Genomic DNA, 17,802 nt, shown 5'->3' on the forward strand with positions numbered 1-17,802 from the left:
ATCTATTAAAATAATAGACAGTGCTCATGATAACCTGTTAACAAGGTAATAACTACATTAACAGATTTCTTGATGCTAAATCATCTTACAATCTTTAAATAAATTCTACTTGGTAATGACATATTATTTTACTTAAGCACTTCTGTAATCAATCTGCTACTTAGGATATTTGAGGATGGCCTGAGATGTTATTTTCTTGACTATACTTGTCCGATTTTGACTCATAAAATGTCTAAACTGTTTGTACGTGACAAAAATGACTTGTTCCTTAAAGACTGGTAAAAGTCACTTATAAAACCTGTGTCTGGTACCCTACGGGGAAAGGTTTTGACTAAATCAATTTAAAGCTATTAGCTTGTTCTAGGTTTCTATTTCTTTTTAAGTCAATTTTGGTCATTAAAGTTTCCCAAGAAATTACCTACACCATCTAGGTTTTTTGTATTGACATAGTTTGTTCATAGTGTTCTTCAAATCTCTTCCATACCTAACGCCCTTTTTTGTTTCTGTATTATATTTGTGCCTTCGCTTTTTTAAATTTGATCACATTTTTGCCAGTTTTGCCACAAGCTTGCCCGTTTTATTAGGGAAGGTGTGTGTCAAAGCATGATCTCACACTGATGTTTTTACAAAGTCACAGAACTGAGTCAATGTGAAAAACTAAATGTTCAGCCTATGCCCCAAGCTTTACCTTCTTCATACACCAACTTTGCCTTCTGTGCAGGACAAGTCGGTCCCTTCGTTTTTTCTGATGCTGTAACCTGAAAGATAATCAAGTGCTATTGTGAAGTAGCGTGTAAGTTTATCTCAAGTATCACAACGTTCCCCAACAGTAAACTCATCCTCAACCACTGTAACAGATGACCTTAATACGATGTAGATCAAATACACGGCAAAAGGCATATTCGTCAAATACAAGAAAGAGTTACTCCGTAAAGGCTGAAAATACTTTTAAGGTAATCCAATTTCTTTCTGCGACAAAAAGCTGTAGAAATACCCTGTGACTCGTTGCTCATAGCACCACAACCACTCTAACTGTATTAACAACTGAAATATGACGGTGAGAACCTCCGAGTTAAAGCTGACACAGGTAGAACTAAGTTAACTTACTGTCAAATATATAACATTTCCTAGTCAAAAACTAGGTCCTGATTGACCAATTTTTTGCTGAAACAGGGTGCTTTCAACATTCAGGTAAACAATCCTTATTCCTCTCTCCATTCCCATCACATTCAAAAGTTTAGCACAAAACAATCTGATTTACTCACTTGCGTGATTAGAAGGATGAGCTTTCCGTGAAGGTGGGAGAGTTTCTGAAAAGTTTTTACTCTGCTTTCCATTAACTGGTACAGTGTCCCCAGCTGGGGTACCAGGTCAGGCAACTAAGGAACAACAGCAACAAAAAAATGATACTTTGATACTATTATAATAAAACATGGATAACAAATATATAAATCATGCTCAGATATGCCTGAGTATTCAGCCCCCAGCAAATGCTTGCACTTCCAGTGGCAGTGGCTGCTTGTCACACAGCCTAGCAACGTCTCAAATTTTCAGAGGTCTTTACTGTCCTAACAGCAAAAAAATAATGATGCAAGGTCCGAAGGAGAAACTGCAAGAAGAGACAAACTGCAGGGTGGGACTTCTTTGTGTTGATCTTATTATTTCAGAGAAGATCAATATAAAGGAGACACTAACTAAAGAGTAACCCCAAGCACATACCTCTGGGCTAAAAAGGGCTTCACTCTGAAACTTCCTCTCTGATGATATCACACTATCTACCTCCATTAGGTCCCAGCAGCTAGAGGAAGCTTTAACAGCTTCCAGAGACCAGCAGGACAAAGTGACAGAATACAAAGCTGACCTTATGGTATTTCAAACATACTTCCTGTTAATTAACCCTCTGAGTTATACTTCAGAAATTAAAGCAGGAAATTTTCTTTGTCCCTCCAGAGCTTCAGAAAAAGGGACCCCACTCTTTGCCCTTTAATTAGCCTTTACTTGCCCTCCTATCTCTGACATGAGAGTAAATAAGAGTGTTTCATTCAAATGTTAAACTTTAAACAGTAAAAATGAGAGTGTCTGTACATTACTAAAGCCCCCATGCCTAGCACAGTCCTTGACTTAGAGAAGGTACTTAAAGATATCTGATAAGGAAGGAAGAAATGAAGGAAAGGTGGGGGAAGAGCACTGTTTTCTGAGGAGAGAAAACTGTTTTGGGCTGGAGTCCACCCTGTACCATACTTCCATGGTCTATTTTGCCCTGACCTAGAATGTTATACGACTACTACTCCAGTAGTTATAACTTAGGGGTTGATTCCAGAAGGGATTTCACTACAAGTCCACCTAGGGCTCTTTTTGCTTCTAAGCAATTCAATGAAGTCACAAAATGAGTGTCGTCCTATGCTTGTGGTAATCTTTCCATGCCCATCACCACGCCACTCAGACACTGCCCCCAATCCAACTCCCAAGATTTCTGTAAGCAGGGAAACCCAATATGCATTCTTACTGTTTCCTATCTCTTCCCCACATTTTAACATCCTGACAGAGATCTCCACAGACATACAAAGAACGAACTGCCGAACTCAAAACAGGTTAACCAATGGTTTTTCCTATCTCAGACTACTGAAGGAAAAGGATCCTGAGACAGAGAACAAGGGACAGTGATCAGGCAAGAATTGGGTGAAACTGTTAAGAAGGGAAGAGCTATAGTTTAAGGAGTAATTAAAAATTTTCAACTATCCACTAAAATCTTTCAAGAAAACCTATTGTAAGGTTCTAGATAACCAAATAAAAGAAGAATGAGTCAACTGCATAATTTTATTTCTAGCTTAAACTATAATTAAATTGATGATGTGGCAATAACCCAGCTCATATTGTGACATATAAAACTGGGGTTTTTTTGGTGTTGCTTTATGATTTTATGCTCCCTCTCTTCCATCTGTATAGGTAATCAAGAGCTGACAGTAGCCCCAGCAAAATGTCAGGTATTAAGATATTTATTTCATTTTTATCACAAGGTAATATAGATATGTTAGCATAGATATAAACTCTAAAAAGCTACTAAGCTTTTAGAAGAGGATGGGAGAGATACATACAATGTAAAGATAATTTTGCTAAACAGGTATGTATATAGAAAAACACCTGAAGACTAGTATGTAACTTTTCTCCTTTCTGTATTTTTCAAGCTTCTCTACAGAATATATATTACTTTTAAAATCTGGGCCAAAAAAGGGCCAGTTTATAAAAGGTAACAATGATGACAACATGACATTGCACCTGGGGAAAAAACAAATTCTTTAAAAGCAGCAGCTGATGGTTAAAGGGTAGATGGAGAGAAAATGGTTTTGTTAAGCCATCAGTTGATAATCCTTATCAAAGCCAAACTGTTCAGCAACTACAGGTGAAAAGACTTACTGTGGATAAGTAGGATGCATGGATCGTTAGCACGCATTTTAGCCACTGAACCATTATAACAGCACTGAAAAAAAAAGAACAAATCAACTGATATTCACAAATTCAAAATTAAATACAACGCAGTTATAAAGATCTAGAAAATGACTCTAATAAATAACCACTGTGAATATGACAGTCGTTCATTCTTTCACTGGGTCTATTTGAGGTCTGTGTAATATACTCATCTTTTGAGGAAGGGAGGGGGTAGTAGGATGGACTAGATAACAGGACAAAAATCCCTTCCTCTAAAATAATTCAATTCCAGATATAAAACCTATGCTTTACTTCGTAATTAGCTGATACCAAGGCAGTAAACTGGGCTCAGCTGACTTTGCATTTTATGCTCATATCTGAGCCCATCATCTACTCATCATCAGGTACAAACAGCAAAAGATTTCCACACCAACATTAAAAGACAAATATAGACCAAAAATGTAAGCCGGGCCTAATTAATGAAACCTTTAGATTTCCTCTGTGAGTTCCAAAGGCTAATGGAGCCTATCACGAAAAAAAATTTAGAAAAGAAAAACTATATTATAGACTCTGGTAATACTATAGTGCAAGCTGAGATCTTTGAGATATCAACACCTTATATAAATATTTAATCATCAAATTAGCAAAAAAGACCCACAAAATTTAGTTATATAAAATCTTTCCTTGTAGCGTCTTAAGCAACTACCAGAGGCTGAGCAAGTTCTACAGATGTCCAGTTTTACACATCGTGATTAGGCCTGAATTATTAAATCAGACTAACCCATTAAATGACCTGATATATAAAGCTGAAAAACCTCCAATTTTCTGAAGGAAGGAAAAACTATAATACAGTCTGAGAAATAAGAATCATTCAATTTAAAATAAGTGCAGAGAGCAATATCTGACACTTTGAGTTTTATTAGTTAGAATCTGAGGCTACCTACTACGTAATCTCATGCTGCCAGACACTGCTGTTTTTAAACAATCACATTTAAAATATTTATAAAATCAAAGCAATTTAAGTCGCCTAAACATCTTACCTATTAGGATGTCCTTGTAATCTCTTTGTAAGCTGAGGAGGAGAAAAACAGTATTAGCAACAGTACTTCAGAGGCAGCCAATCTCCATGAATTCCCATGATAACACATCCATAAGAACAAGGGAAAGAAAGACTATTAGGAAATCATTATTCTTAAATTTCCTAACTCCTAAATGTTCAACCAATTTAACATAATCTAGGAATACATTCCCAAAATAAAAATAATTATCTGATAAAAATCTAGGCTAGGATTTATATGAATGAATGTCCAGAACACACACAAAGACAGAAAATAGATTAGTGGTTGCCAGAAACTGGGGGTAAGGACAAATGGGGAGTGATTAGTGGGTACTGGATTTCTTTTTGATGTGGCAATTGCACAATCTGTAATATATTATAAAACACTGAACTGCACACCTTAAAGGTATGTAAATTATATCTCAATTTTTAAAATACATAGAAAAAAATCTAGATTAGGCAAATTTTGTCTGAGTAGATCCAGTGATCATCTATCATCGACTCTAAATACCCTGCTTGCTTACATACAGCAAATCCATTTCTCTGAATACTGGATTTTGTCTTTGAGTCATAGCATTAGGACCTTAAAATGAGAAGCGTACTCAGTTACCTCTTGCAACAACGGAATGACAGCATGCAGGGGCATCCTTAGTACAGTTCTCTTTATTAGGTTTAAGTTTCTAGTTTGAAGTACTTTCTGTGAGAAAAAAAAAAAAAATGTAAATAAGCATACTCAGAAACTAAGGACACTACAGGGAATACTGTCACTAAAAATTATCTTAAAAACCAAGCAATACTCAACTGTAGCAAATAAAGATTAGGAATAAATGGAGAATGTTATATTATGTCTTATGGCTATCAGACAAGTACAGGCTTCAAGTATCAGGACATTTACTCCATTAAACAAGTTTCTGCTCCACAAATTCTAAATTCTTATAAGCTAATTTTTGATATAAAACAGAAAAGAACACCTCTCGACATTTAAATACAGGTATATACACCACTTTAGAGAAGTTCTCAAACCTTTATGAAACATATCTTGTCATATCAACACAAGAGTGAGCAAAACACACTAAAATCACATTACAAGGAAACATACCTTTTAAATGTTTTTGATAAAATTTTAAGCCAATCAAAAGATCATATAATGAGTGCTTGAGTCAAAAACTTTAAGGGTGAAACGCAGTCTCCACCCCACGTTGTATGGATAGAAAAGGAGATAGAGCAGATTAGTCCAAATTCTGGCAGGCCTTTCTGTTTCTCCAAACCCCACCCAGATGCTTCATCTATAGGAGAGGGTGGGAAATGAGTCCTTTCAGGTTTCAAAATCCAGATACCACCCCCTTCCTCTTTAATACTTTTAAATATTTATCTTTCAAAAGAGTTTACAACTAGAGGAACTTCCCTAATGGTTGGTGCAGGCTATGTTTTGGCTGTTGTTGCTATAAAGATCATGTTCAGGATATGAACAGTAGAGGTATTACAGGGCAAAAACGCGGAAAGTTCATTTTCAACCTACTTTAATGGTCTTAACATACCCTTTCAAAATTCCCTATGGATTTTATTTGCTTGTAAAAATATCTTTATACCAAACCCTTCTTAAATCTATCAAGTACTATTTAAAAACTATCACTGACATAATTACAAAGTTTATTATGCAAAAGAAAGATTATGTATTTTTATACATAATCACTGGGGAACTGACGGATGGACTGTCCTAATATTGTCATTTTCAAATAATCAAAACACAAGGTTCAAAGCAAAGTATGCTGAGAAGTTAAACAATAATTCACAAGGTGTCTGATGATACTAAACATCCCTCAAATCAAGTCTTTGTTATAGATCAGCTATCACAAAGTTCCAATGATGTACAAGTTACAGGGAACATTGTCTGAACTAGTCTACAAATACTTTTTTTTTTAAATGAAGTACAGTTGCTTTACAGTGTTGTGTTAGTTTCTGCTGTACAAGGAAGTGAATCAGTTATATGTATACATATATCCCCTCCGTCTTTGACCTCCCTCCCACCCATCTAGGTCATCACAGAGCACTGAGCTGAGCTCCCTGTGCTATACAGCAGGTTCCCACTATCAATTTTATACATGGTAGTGGGTATATGTCAATCCTAATCTCCCAATTCATCCCACTCCCCCTTCCCCCTGTGCCCACATGTCCGTTTTCTATGTCTGCATCTCTTTTTGTTAAGGTACTCAATTTTCACAGCATGTTCACCAAACTACCAGGCTTCACTGTCTTAAATGGCCAAGTAGAATAGTAACACTTTAGGTCAAGGAATACAATCTTGAACTTGCTGCTGCACATTATTTATACCAAAAGCTTGGTTAAGAAACATAATGTAGGGTTGAAGGTTTGAAAAATACATGGTTTGTGAAATCCTCTAGTGCTCTAAATGTTAAGTGATCAGATAATTTGTTGTCCAAACTGGGACACTTCTGTGAATGAAAGGAGTCACTATTAGTAATTACACCAAGTTAAGAGGTGTAAACCAAAACTGTCACAGGCAAATAATGGTATGTATGGCCTAGCTATTTAGAAGTTATTCCAAACTGCAGGACAGAAAAATGTAACAAGCTCTCAGATAATCCTTGTGCTCACTAAAGACAGAGGTTCTATGATAACAATTTTCAAATTAAAAATACACAAAAAAAATAAGTTATCCCAAACCAAGCAAAATGATAATGAATAGAGGAGTTAGCATTATTAACTTCTGCCAAGACTATAAACCACAGCTACAAGTAGCAAGAAGATGATACTGAAGATGGGATTTTTTTTTTAAACTTTACTGTATTATAACTGAAACATAACAGTGCACAATTTAAAGTGTACTATTTAATCAGTTTGACATACATTTACCCATGAAACAAACACTGTAATAAACATTCTATCACCCTCAAGTCTCCTTGGACCCTTTACATTCTATCCTTCCCTTCCACCCCACCGTCCTCAGGCAACCACTGAACTACATGCTGGTTTGCATTTTCTAGAATTGTTCTATAAATGAAATCAAACTGTATGTACTTTTTTGTCTGGCTTCTTTCTCACAGCCTAAGTTTGAGATTCATTCATGTTGCTGATGAAGCAATATACATTCTTTACATTGTTAGATAACAATTTATCCCTTCATGTGTTCAGGGTTCTTTCCAGTTTGGGGCTATTAAAAATAAGGCTGCCATGACCATTCATGTACAAGTCTTTGTATGAACATTTGTTTTCAATTCTCTTGGTAAACACCTAAGAGTAGAACGGCAGGATCTTATGGTAGATGTGTCCTTCACTTTTAAGAAATGGCCCAACTGTTCTCCAAAGTAGGCGTACCATTTTACATTCCCCCAGCAAGATATGAGAGTTCCAGTTACTCCACATCCTCCCCAGTAGATGGTACTGGTCTTTTAAATTTTAATCAGTCTATAATGGGTATGTAGTGTTATCTCACTGTGGTTTTAATTTGCATTTGTGATGATTAATGATGTATAATACCTTTACACGCACTCACTGGCCACTGGAATTCTTTTATGAAATATGTGTTCACGCATTTACCAATTGTTTTTTATTTGAGTTGAGTCTCACTACTGAGTTAAGAGTTCTTTATCAATTCTGGATATAAATCCTTTGATGTATAAGTTGGTTTTTTTTCCCCAGGCTGCGGCCTGCCTTTTCATTCTCCTAACAGTGTCATTTCAAGAGAAAAGTTTTTAATTTTTATTAAATCCAAATGACCAATTTTTCCTTAAGTGTTTCATGCTTTTTGTGATGAACCTAAGAAGGCTTTTTCCATGCAAATCTGCATAACATTTTCTCCTATTTTCTTCTAGAAGTTTTGAGGGTTGGTTTATACATTTATGTCTGTGACCTATTTTTGTGTAGACTTTTGTGTAAGATGTGAGGAAAGAGTTGAGATGCATTTTTTGCCATATAGATATTCAATTGATTCAACTGCAACTGTTGAAAAGACTTTGCTTTCCCAATTGACTCAACTTAGAAGCACCTTTACTGAAAACCAATTGCATGTGGTCTATTTCTGGACTATTTTTGTTCCTTAATCTATATTTATGTTTTCACTAATACCAAACTATCTTGATTACTACAGCTTTTTCTTGAAATCAGGTAGGGTAAGCTCCCTAGTTTTGCTCTTCATTTTATAATTACTTTGGTTATTTCATGTCCTTTGAATTTCTAAAAGGTAGCTGTGCTGGAATTTAATTGGGAATGTATTGGATACATAGAATAATTTGGGGGGAATTGCTCATCTTAACAATATTGAATCTTCCAAGCATGAACATAGGCCTTGGTTAATTTCTCCCAATTTTTGTAATTTTCAATGTAGAGGTAGAAACATCTTTTGTAGATTTAACCTAGGCATTTTTTGGTACTATTGTAAATGGGAACTTCTAAGAAATACTTAATTTAAATAAAATTTTTAAAATATTTAAAAATCTATAACTCCTATGGGTGCCATGAATTATATAAATGACTAAGCCTATCTTTTTTGCATAAGCTATAGACTATTTCTTTAGGTCAAATTGCCACTTTCCTAAAAAGCCACAAACTTTAATGTCAAGTGTTCTACAGCAGGGATTTTTAACCACACCTTTGGTCCTATGTTGCATACCTGACACTGCTCACTTTCTTCTTTCTTTCTTTTTTTTTTTTTAATATTTATTTTGGCTGCACTGGGTCTTAGTTGCGGGATCTTTTAGTTGCGGCATGTGGACTCCTTAGTTGTAGCATGCACGTGGGATCTAGTTGCCTGACCAAGGATCGAATCCAGGTCCCCTGTATTGGGAGTGCGGAGTCTTACCCACTGGACCACCAGGGAAGTCCCCTTTCATTCCTATTTTTAATGACCTCCTATTATATTTCACATATCCTCAGAAGGTTATCTTTGGAAATGAGGAACACACTTTCCAGGGGAAAAAGTATTTGGTTTATTTTTTTACTTGCCTCTTTCTCTTTAGAATGCATGATATCCCAGGTAATACAGTATGGGAATACTCCTATATTCTAGTTTTTCTTTCTTTCTTTTTTTTTTTAAAGGTTATTGACTTCTACTTAAACAATATGACGTATCACCTCAAAATCCTGAATAATGAAAAGATCTTACACGTACAATTCTTTACAATTTAAGAAGTGCTTTCACAAACATCATTTCCTTTACTCTCCCAACAACTCTATGACACCTGACAAAAGCACACACTGTCACATCTGAAGTGCCAGATGATTCTAATCTGAATCTCTTCAAGCTTCTAGATCCAACTACCATTGTACAGGAATATGATGGACAAGAAGTATATTAAATGATACTTGTTGGGTTAAATGACCCAGTAAAATGGATTTGCAGGAGGCAAAATCCAGAATGTGAAATCTCTTTAGAGCAAATAACCTAGCTTCCCCAAATTGCAAAAGACAGAAAAGGCAAATCCACCAAATAGTGTGGACTTCGTTGGGATCCAGTTTTGAAGAAAGCAAAGAAAAAAAAACTTTACAAGACAATCAGCGAAAGATAAATACTAACTGGATATTTGATGATTTTAAGGAATCACTGTTCACCTTTTTAGGTGTGATAATGAATTGTGGTTATGTTTTTTAAAGGAATTTCTATTGTTACAGTTGAACAGGGATATATTTGTGGATGAAATAAATAATAGTTCTGAAATTTGCTTCACTGTAACCTGGGTAGGGGGTGAGCAAACAGATAAAACAATAATAGATAGACTGGCTAGTGCTAATAATTTTTGAAACTGGGTGATAGGTTCATGGTGGCCCACTGTACTGTTAAATGTTTTGAAATGTTTCTTAGAAACAAAACAAAACAATAACTGGTTCACTTGTACTACTGAAGAAGTTTTCAAAGCACAGTTAAGTAAGCAATGATGGCAGATAAGTTATATTTTAAAAACACTGTCAATTGTTTTCTATAGCTTATTTCTCACCAAATCCTCACCTAGGTTTGTATGCCATGTTAAACTAAAATTGACCTCCCAAAATACATACACTCACAAACTATTTTAAAGGTAAGTTCAGGTTTTTAGATATGCCTGGTCCCCCCCTGCTGTTTTGCAAAATCCCCTTAAACACAAATATAAGATATTCCCATTTAGATCAAAATACAAGTCAGAGAGACCTTATTCATAGGCTGCATATTAAAGTCACATCTACACTAAGTGGCACCATAATATCACTACGAGTCACTAGGAATAAATGCACTTAGCAAATATAAACTGCTTTAATCTGATCACGCAGTGCTTAAGTCCAATTTTTTACACTTAAATTTTCTCTACAGACCACTTTCAAATTCTGGAATTTAAGAGGACTAAATTAAGCAACATCGTACAAGCAGTCACCAACTTACAAACACAGAAATCGTAAGTGCCTCCCTTTTATATACCCCCAACCCTCTTGAATTTTTCCCCCAAACCTCCTATCCATTGCCAAGGTTCCACCTCACCGCCCCCTCTCACGGCCAGGGGGAATTAAGTTTCTGGAATCCAGAGTAAAAACTCAGGAACGCATTTTCCTACAGAAAAAAATATAAATTGTGATCTAGAATGCTGAGTATTATAATTCAGCTACACAATGTTTATAAAGGCTTTTGTGAACTAAAGCCTAAGAGCCTAGTAACAATTCACAACAATATTTCTATGAGAAAATGCATTCCAGGTTCAAAATAATTTAATACAATCCCTTTGTAGGTTGGTGACTGTCTGTATAGTGCCACCAAGTGATATATATTTGACTAAACTCACAAAACATTAAATTCAAGACAGCTACATAACATGACTATTCATTCTGTAAATGTGCTGTCAATCACTTTCTAAGAAAAATTAACCATCTTAATTCATTTAAAAACTGCTATAATACTTACATTTAGCATTTCAAAATCATTACTTTCTAAACCCTGTGTGAGGAGAACTGGAAAACTGTTTGTCTGTGGAAGGGTGTCCTTTTCTTTTTTCGCATCTATATCCAGTGCTCCCAGGCGTTCTTCAATGCTAACCTACAGAACAGAAATGACCAATTAATGTTATATGAGACAACACCTAAAGCAGTTTGGTCAAATTACTTTGTGCTTATGTCTCAGAAGACAAAAGCCACTGACTGATTCACACCTCAACACTGAAAAACACAAAGACGCTCTTCCTCATTCCAATAGAATCTCATCACCATAAGGCCAATGTCGTAGACAAGTGTAATACCTGCAATCCAAGTTTCCAGACTCCAGTGAAAAAAAATGAAAACCATGATTTGAAAATGTAATTCATAAAATCCCCTCTATATGAAGATTCAAAAAAGACAAGGATCAGGCAACTGATTACTAAAGCACAAGAAAAGACCTATAATCACAAAAGCTTCCCCTTCTGTAATTATCCCTTGCCATCAACCTCGGATCTTTTGCTAACAAATATTATCAAAAGACCATAAAGACAGTTACGTTCCCCCCAAAATTTCTAAGATGTCTTCCTATTTTTCTGTTTGTTTGCTATACAAAAACTCACTTGTACATAACTAATCCCTTATGAAAGCAAATCTAACAACTACGTTCTGCCAGCCCCTTGGAAGCTCAATCAAAATACGAACGTTCTATTACTACCAAAGCAAACAGAGAGGCTTTGGTAAAGCCTCCTGTTTGGGTTATGTTTTATGAAAAACACTAAAAAGGTAGGAAAAAATTAAAGGGTAGGATCTAGGCCAAACTAGAGGAAGTTGACACCTTATTTTTAAATCAGATATCATGTTATTGAGAAACAATTTTTAAGAACAGCAATGTTATTCCCCAACCCCCCACCCCCAATAAAGCAAGACATTTAAAATCAGGTAAAGAAACACTCTTTCTCTAATGATAAAACAGTTAAAATTCTAGATTACTTAGACAAGAGTGACAAGTGAATGGAAGACCAAAAAGAGGATTTTTCACAGACAAGTACAGTAATCACAAGAGGGTTTTAAGAGTTGAGAAAAAATGAAATTTATAAGCACTTTAAGAGGTTATAATGACGATCACTTTTAAAGGCTAACTAGCATTAAACCAGCCAGGAATGCTCTGACAGCCAAGAGACAAGGCATCACTGGAACTCAGCAACATGCAAAACCCAATGAAAATCATCACAGCAAGTCCTGGCTTAATCTACAATTACCTTATCCAGCTAACAATGACCAAATGGCCAGAAGAGCACCCTCTTCAGTTAATAAGAGTTTTGTCCTCTCCATTTTCTGAAGTTTCAGCTTTGGCTCCATCCAATATAATTCTTAGAATCTCCCAAGTAATCTTAAATTTCAAACTCAAAAATGGTCAGAATGAGTGGATTACCTCCTTTTCCCCTAATTTCCTCTTGCTCTCTATTTCCTCAGTCTGTGGAGGAGCAGGCTTGATAGCTGCATGATGACCAGGTATCCCAGGCACCAGAACTTTTGCTTCAGAATTCATCACTGGTGTTCTCACCTGTTAAACAGGAATAGTAGGGGTGTGACAAAGGAAACTGTCTTACTCTTTGCAAGATTTATCCCCAATGAGAAAACTAACAGCTTTTAAAAGGTTTTCCTACTGAAAAACTTAATGTAACTAACTCAATAGGATATGAATTAAAGATATATTTTAATTGAATACTGGCATTTAAGTATAATCTGAACATTGTTTTAAAGCCTGCAACATGTAAGAGTAAGAACCAAGAAAAACAAAATCTACAGATCACGCAATGACACACTGACTTAAAAATTCAGGGGACAGGGGTTCGATCCCTGGTCCGGGAAGATCCCACATGCTGCAGAGAAACTAAGCCCATGTGCCACAACTACTGAGCCTGAGCTCTAGAGCCCACAAGCCACAACTACTGAGCCCACGTGCCACAACGACTGAAGCCCGTGCTCCGCAACAAGGGAAGCCACCACAATGAGAAGCCCGCGCACTGCAACGAAGAGTAGCCCCCGCTCGACGCAACTAGAGAAAGCCCACGCGCAGCAACAAAAACCCAAAGCAACCAAAAATAAATAAATAATTTTAAAAAAACGTTAAAGAGTGAAGCTGTACATTTTATGACTACCTCCAATAATTGATCTTTGCCAGAAATGCTCAGACAGCCAAGAGAAAGGTGTCATCTCTGAAACTCAGCCAGAAGCGAAACCATTTGAATGTCATCATAGCATGTCTTGGCTTTCCTTTTTTTCATTAGACTGCCAAACACATGATGTCTCCATGTAGATGCCACATTACATTCAAAATAAAGCATGAGAATAATGTTCTTATATCTGGTATTTAATTCCAGCCCCATCATGGATTTAGGTTTTATTCCACCCTGAAATACAGCATTCCTCTCAACAAAGTTTTGCCCCTTTAAGTATATAAATTGATGAAATAATTTGATAAATTTGATACTGATATTTACTCAGTGATCCTGCACTGGGGGTGGGGTAGAGGAGGAAGAATTAAATAAATCCAAGGTCTTCAACTTCTAGTCACCTATTCACTCATTCGTTCAACAAATCAAGAGCACAGAAATGAAAAAAGTTTTACAGTCTTAATATCTAAAACCTAATCCCACAAAATTTGTTAAGACAAGATCATAAAGAGGATTTTAAGAGTTTAAACATAGTATTACATAACAATTCAATTCACTCAAATATCTTTTTTCTTAACTTCTAATATGAAATGCACTCACCTTTGTTATAGCTGTTTCTACTTTTGGGGCCCAGCAGATTGAAATATCTCTTACTAAACACATATGAGGTTCTTTGGAATTTAAAGCCTGGGAATAGAATTTTAAAGAGGGAAAGGGGGTGGAAGGTAAAAAAAAAAAAGTGTCAAACAAAGTAACTGAGAGTAAGAATAAAGTGAAAAAGAAATGCATTTTTATAAAAATACAAAAAAGTATAGAAGGCTTCCACAGAAAACTCCTGGTCACTCAGACTGATCACCATTCAGATTGATGCCATATGAGGAAAATGGGTAAACTCTGAAGATACCAGGCATAATGTTTACTTTCTTCAGTTATGTACTGCTCAAATCTTTCACATACGCAGTTTTAAAAGACTGACATTTAAAACGTAACAGATTTTAAAGAAAACATTATTAGCTCATCATCTTATAATCTATCCTAAAAAAGACTGATCCTACCCTAAATTTCCTACTGCTATCCTTCCACAAGCTAGTCAAAGACAAGCAATGCTGATTAATAAAATGCTCTAAGGTGAATCTCTATGTCCTGATATGGTATTAAACAGGAGGGGAAGTGAGATGCAGCAAAGTACATATGTACCTACAAGGCTTTAAAGTTATAGGTAATTCTCTATACCCACCTAATCAATATCTGGAAAGACACAAAGCACACAGGAAACAGGCTGCATCTGGAGAGTGAGGTTATGAGATCCACGTATGGCAAGGAGACGTATGTTTACAGTTTAAGACTTCTCTCCCTTTTTTGTCACACCATAACCATGTATTACATTTTTTTAAAGTAAGAAGTATTTTTAAATAGACTCAACAAGAGATTGCTTAAGCAAGAGATATTCCTCTCATAGTCTCTCACCTATTGGACATGCTCATAGTAACTCACCAAAAGTCTCCAAAGAAACTTCTGTAATCAAAAAACCTAAACCACTGCCCCACCCATTACATTTCCACTTAGAATACTCAATGCATGCTATTACTACAGGATCTCTTATTAAGATTTACCTGTGGCTACTGAGCACCTGAAATGTGGCTAGTCCAAACTGAGATGGGCTTGTAAGTGAAAAATATACACCAGATTTTAAAGACATAATACCAAATAAAGGAAGAAGGGGGGCAGAATATCTCAAATAACGTTTTATACTAAACATTAAAACGATATTTTGGATATACTGGGTTAAGTAAAATTACATAGTTGACCCTTGAACGATGCAGGGGTTAGGGGCGCCGACCCTCTGTGCAGTCAAAAATCCACTTATAACTTGTTCATAGTTATAACGTATCCATAGTTCCGCATCTGTGGTTTCAACAACCTTGGATGGTGAGGTACTGTAGTATTTACTATTGGAAAAAATCCATGCATAAGTGGACCCACACAGTTCAAAACTGTGTTGTTCAAGGACCAACTATAAACAGAGTTCTCACAAGTTAAAATAAACCATCCACTGAAAAGTCCTTCAGTTAAGTGGAAACATATGACATCTTCTTAAGTATTCCAATAAGCAGACCAATATATCATTTTTAAATCATTCTCTTCCACAGACATGTTGATGTTGCACTGCTTTACTCCAGAGGAGCAGCTACGTACCACTCGCTCAATGGTGGGCTGAAACCAACTGCCATATACGAGCAACAATGACATTTTGTCGGAGCAGAAACCAGCTGCTAGAATAGGGACGGGTTTTGGTGTTGATTTCTTGCCTTTCCCAGGCGTTGCTATCTGAATTGTGCAGTTTGAAGTCAAAGGCTTTTTGCAGTATCTGGGAATGGAAAAAAATGAGATTAGAAAATGTGAAAATAGCATCTCACACTAATTCTTTGAAGTTGGTGTCACGAAATGTGACCCTCCCACGGCCTCCACATCATCAGGAGTGACCAGTGTCCCAGAGCACTAGTGTTCCTGTCAAGACTTCATCTATCCCCACCCTGCCAACATTCAAGACCTCACCACCAAACCCTGCCTTGAGGCACAGCTGCTCTTCTATCCCACTCTGTCAACCCTTACAAATGGCCCCAAGCTCCCAAGTGCTCTCTCACCACCCTGAGCTTCAGCCCCAAATGGCTCTGTTCTTGCCCTACTCTAATCAGCCCCATCTCTAATTGCTTCCAACCCCTGAATCCTCACCATGACCTCTGCATCAGAGTTCCAGGAGCAAAATGATCAGCAAAATATAAACAATATTAGATCCTCAACTTCTCTAAGAGCTCTCCTCACCTTGCTTGCCTCGGCAGCCTTCCCCACACCCTTAGTGCCACGACCCTTGGCAATGATTCAAGTACGCTTCTTGTTCTTCACTAACACTTCAAGACAAGTAGTCTCTCCCTCCACCACCTCCAAAACCTTTGAAATTGCCGTCACCAGCTACCAGCTACATTCCCCTCCTGCCGTCATCCAATGGCCTCTGGGTCACTCAGCATCTCTTAAAGATGTGAGTGGCTGTCACTCTGTCCAACAATTCCACTGAGGAATCCCTTTCTTAGTGATTTCCATATACAGCATGCAGTCTGACGATCCTTCTGACACCCTGCCCTCTCAGTTCCTTTAGCCTTCTACCTCTATCAACCTTGTCCTTCCCTGTACCTTAGCCACACGCTCCTCACACCACAGACATCTTATCACCACTAAGTACACACCCTCCATAATCCCAACTGTAAGCACCCCACTATCTTTCCAACTCACTCTTCCTAGTTTCCCAACTCCACATCCATCTCTATCCAGGATTTTTGGCCTCTGCTTTGGGCTTTACCCTTCTGTGGTCTATTCTCTTCACATCAGATAGAACGACTTAAAACTTAATGTCTTAAAACTTAGATCAAACCTCATCAATCCTCAGTTTAAAATCCTTCAACAGCTTACTACTGCCCAAAGAGAAATGCCCAAGCCCTTACCATGGCCCACCACTTCTGGGCCCTCAACTATACATTCCATGCATACATATGACTATATAAATAAAGGCCTCAAGTGCTACACATCAAAATGTTAAGTTACCTCTAGGGAGTGGAACTCAATGGAGGGAGACTTGAGTTTTATAATCAATTGTCTATGCATCCTGAATGTTTTAAAATAAGTGTATATTACTTTCATAATCCCTATATAGAACTGTAAAAGGAAGAGCACCAACTGACAATAAAAAGTTGAAACCATTTTAAAGTTTAACATAATTCTGCACATGACTGAGTCTCAGACCATGTTTATAGCACATGCAAGAGTTGGCAAACTTTTCTATAAAGGGCCAGATAGTAAATATTTTTGTTTGGGGGGCAGGGTGGGGTACATGTGGTCTTTACTGGATGTGGCCTGCAGGCCATAATTTACTGACCCCTGGTCTATGACTACTACACATCATATCAGCAACTCCCCTCTGTCCAACAAAACACAAGCATTCACTGATACACAAATGTGTGACAAATGTGTGACACTATCAAAGTTAGAAATTAAGGCTTCACCAAAGTTCACAAGCAAAGCTTTCCTACTGAACCAATTTCTTTTAAAATAAAACTTGAGTTCTCACTGGGAATGTATGTAGTCATATGGACAAAGAATTAAGAAGGCTTTCAGAACAATCTAAATGAAAAGTAACATAAAGCAAAGAATATTGAGGTGGGAGTATAAATAAGTAGCAAGTCAGGGAAGGAAAAT

The 17,802-nt window shown here is 36.7% G+C and overlaps 1 protein-coding gene and 2 non-coding genes across 3 annotated transcripts in view; all 3 read right to left on the minus strand.

The window, feature by feature from the left end:
* The window catches only part of WDR43 (WD repeat domain 43), a 47,324-nt gene that overhangs the window by 3,236 nt on the left and 26,286 nt on the right, over positions 1–17,802 (minus strand). Inside the window, exons 8-16 of the mRNA XM_030858042.3 lie at positions 15,751–15,922; positions 14,155–14,241; positions 12,810–12,941; positions 11,367–11,498; positions 5,094–5,180; positions 4,467–4,498; positions 3,415–3,478; positions 1,266–1,379; positions 689–758 (exon numbers count right to left, since the gene is read on the minus strand). Coding sequence (XP_030713902.1) covers positions 689–758; positions 1,266–1,379; positions 3,415–3,478; positions 4,467–4,498; positions 5,094–5,180; positions 11,367–11,498; positions 12,810–12,941; positions 14,155–14,241; positions 15,751–15,922 — 890 coding nt within the window. The remainder of the gene's footprint in view (positions 1–688; positions 759–1,265; positions 1,380–3,414; positions 3,479–4,466; positions 4,499–5,093; positions 5,181–11,366; positions 11,499–12,809; positions 12,942–14,154; positions 14,242–15,750; positions 15,923–17,802) is intronic.
* LOC115854352 (small nucleolar RNA SNORD53/SNORD92) lies at positions 12,538–12,613 on the minus strand. Its single transcript, XR_004039976.2, has one exon. It is a non-coding gene; the product is annotated as a small nucleolar RNA SNORD53/SNORD92 (small nucleolar RNA).
* Positions 13,565–13,642, minus strand: LOC115854350 (small nucleolar RNA SNORD53/SNORD92). Its single transcript, XR_004039974.1, has one exon. It is a non-coding gene; the product is annotated as a small nucleolar RNA SNORD53/SNORD92 (small nucleolar RNA).

Source organism: Globicephala melas, chromosome 12 (genome assembly GCF_963455315.2).
Source record: "Globicephala melas chromosome 12, mGloMel1.2, whole genome shotgun sequence".
Taxonomy (NCBI): domain Eukaryota; kingdom Metazoa; phylum Chordata; class Mammalia; order Artiodactyla; family Delphinidae; genus Globicephala; species Globicephala melas.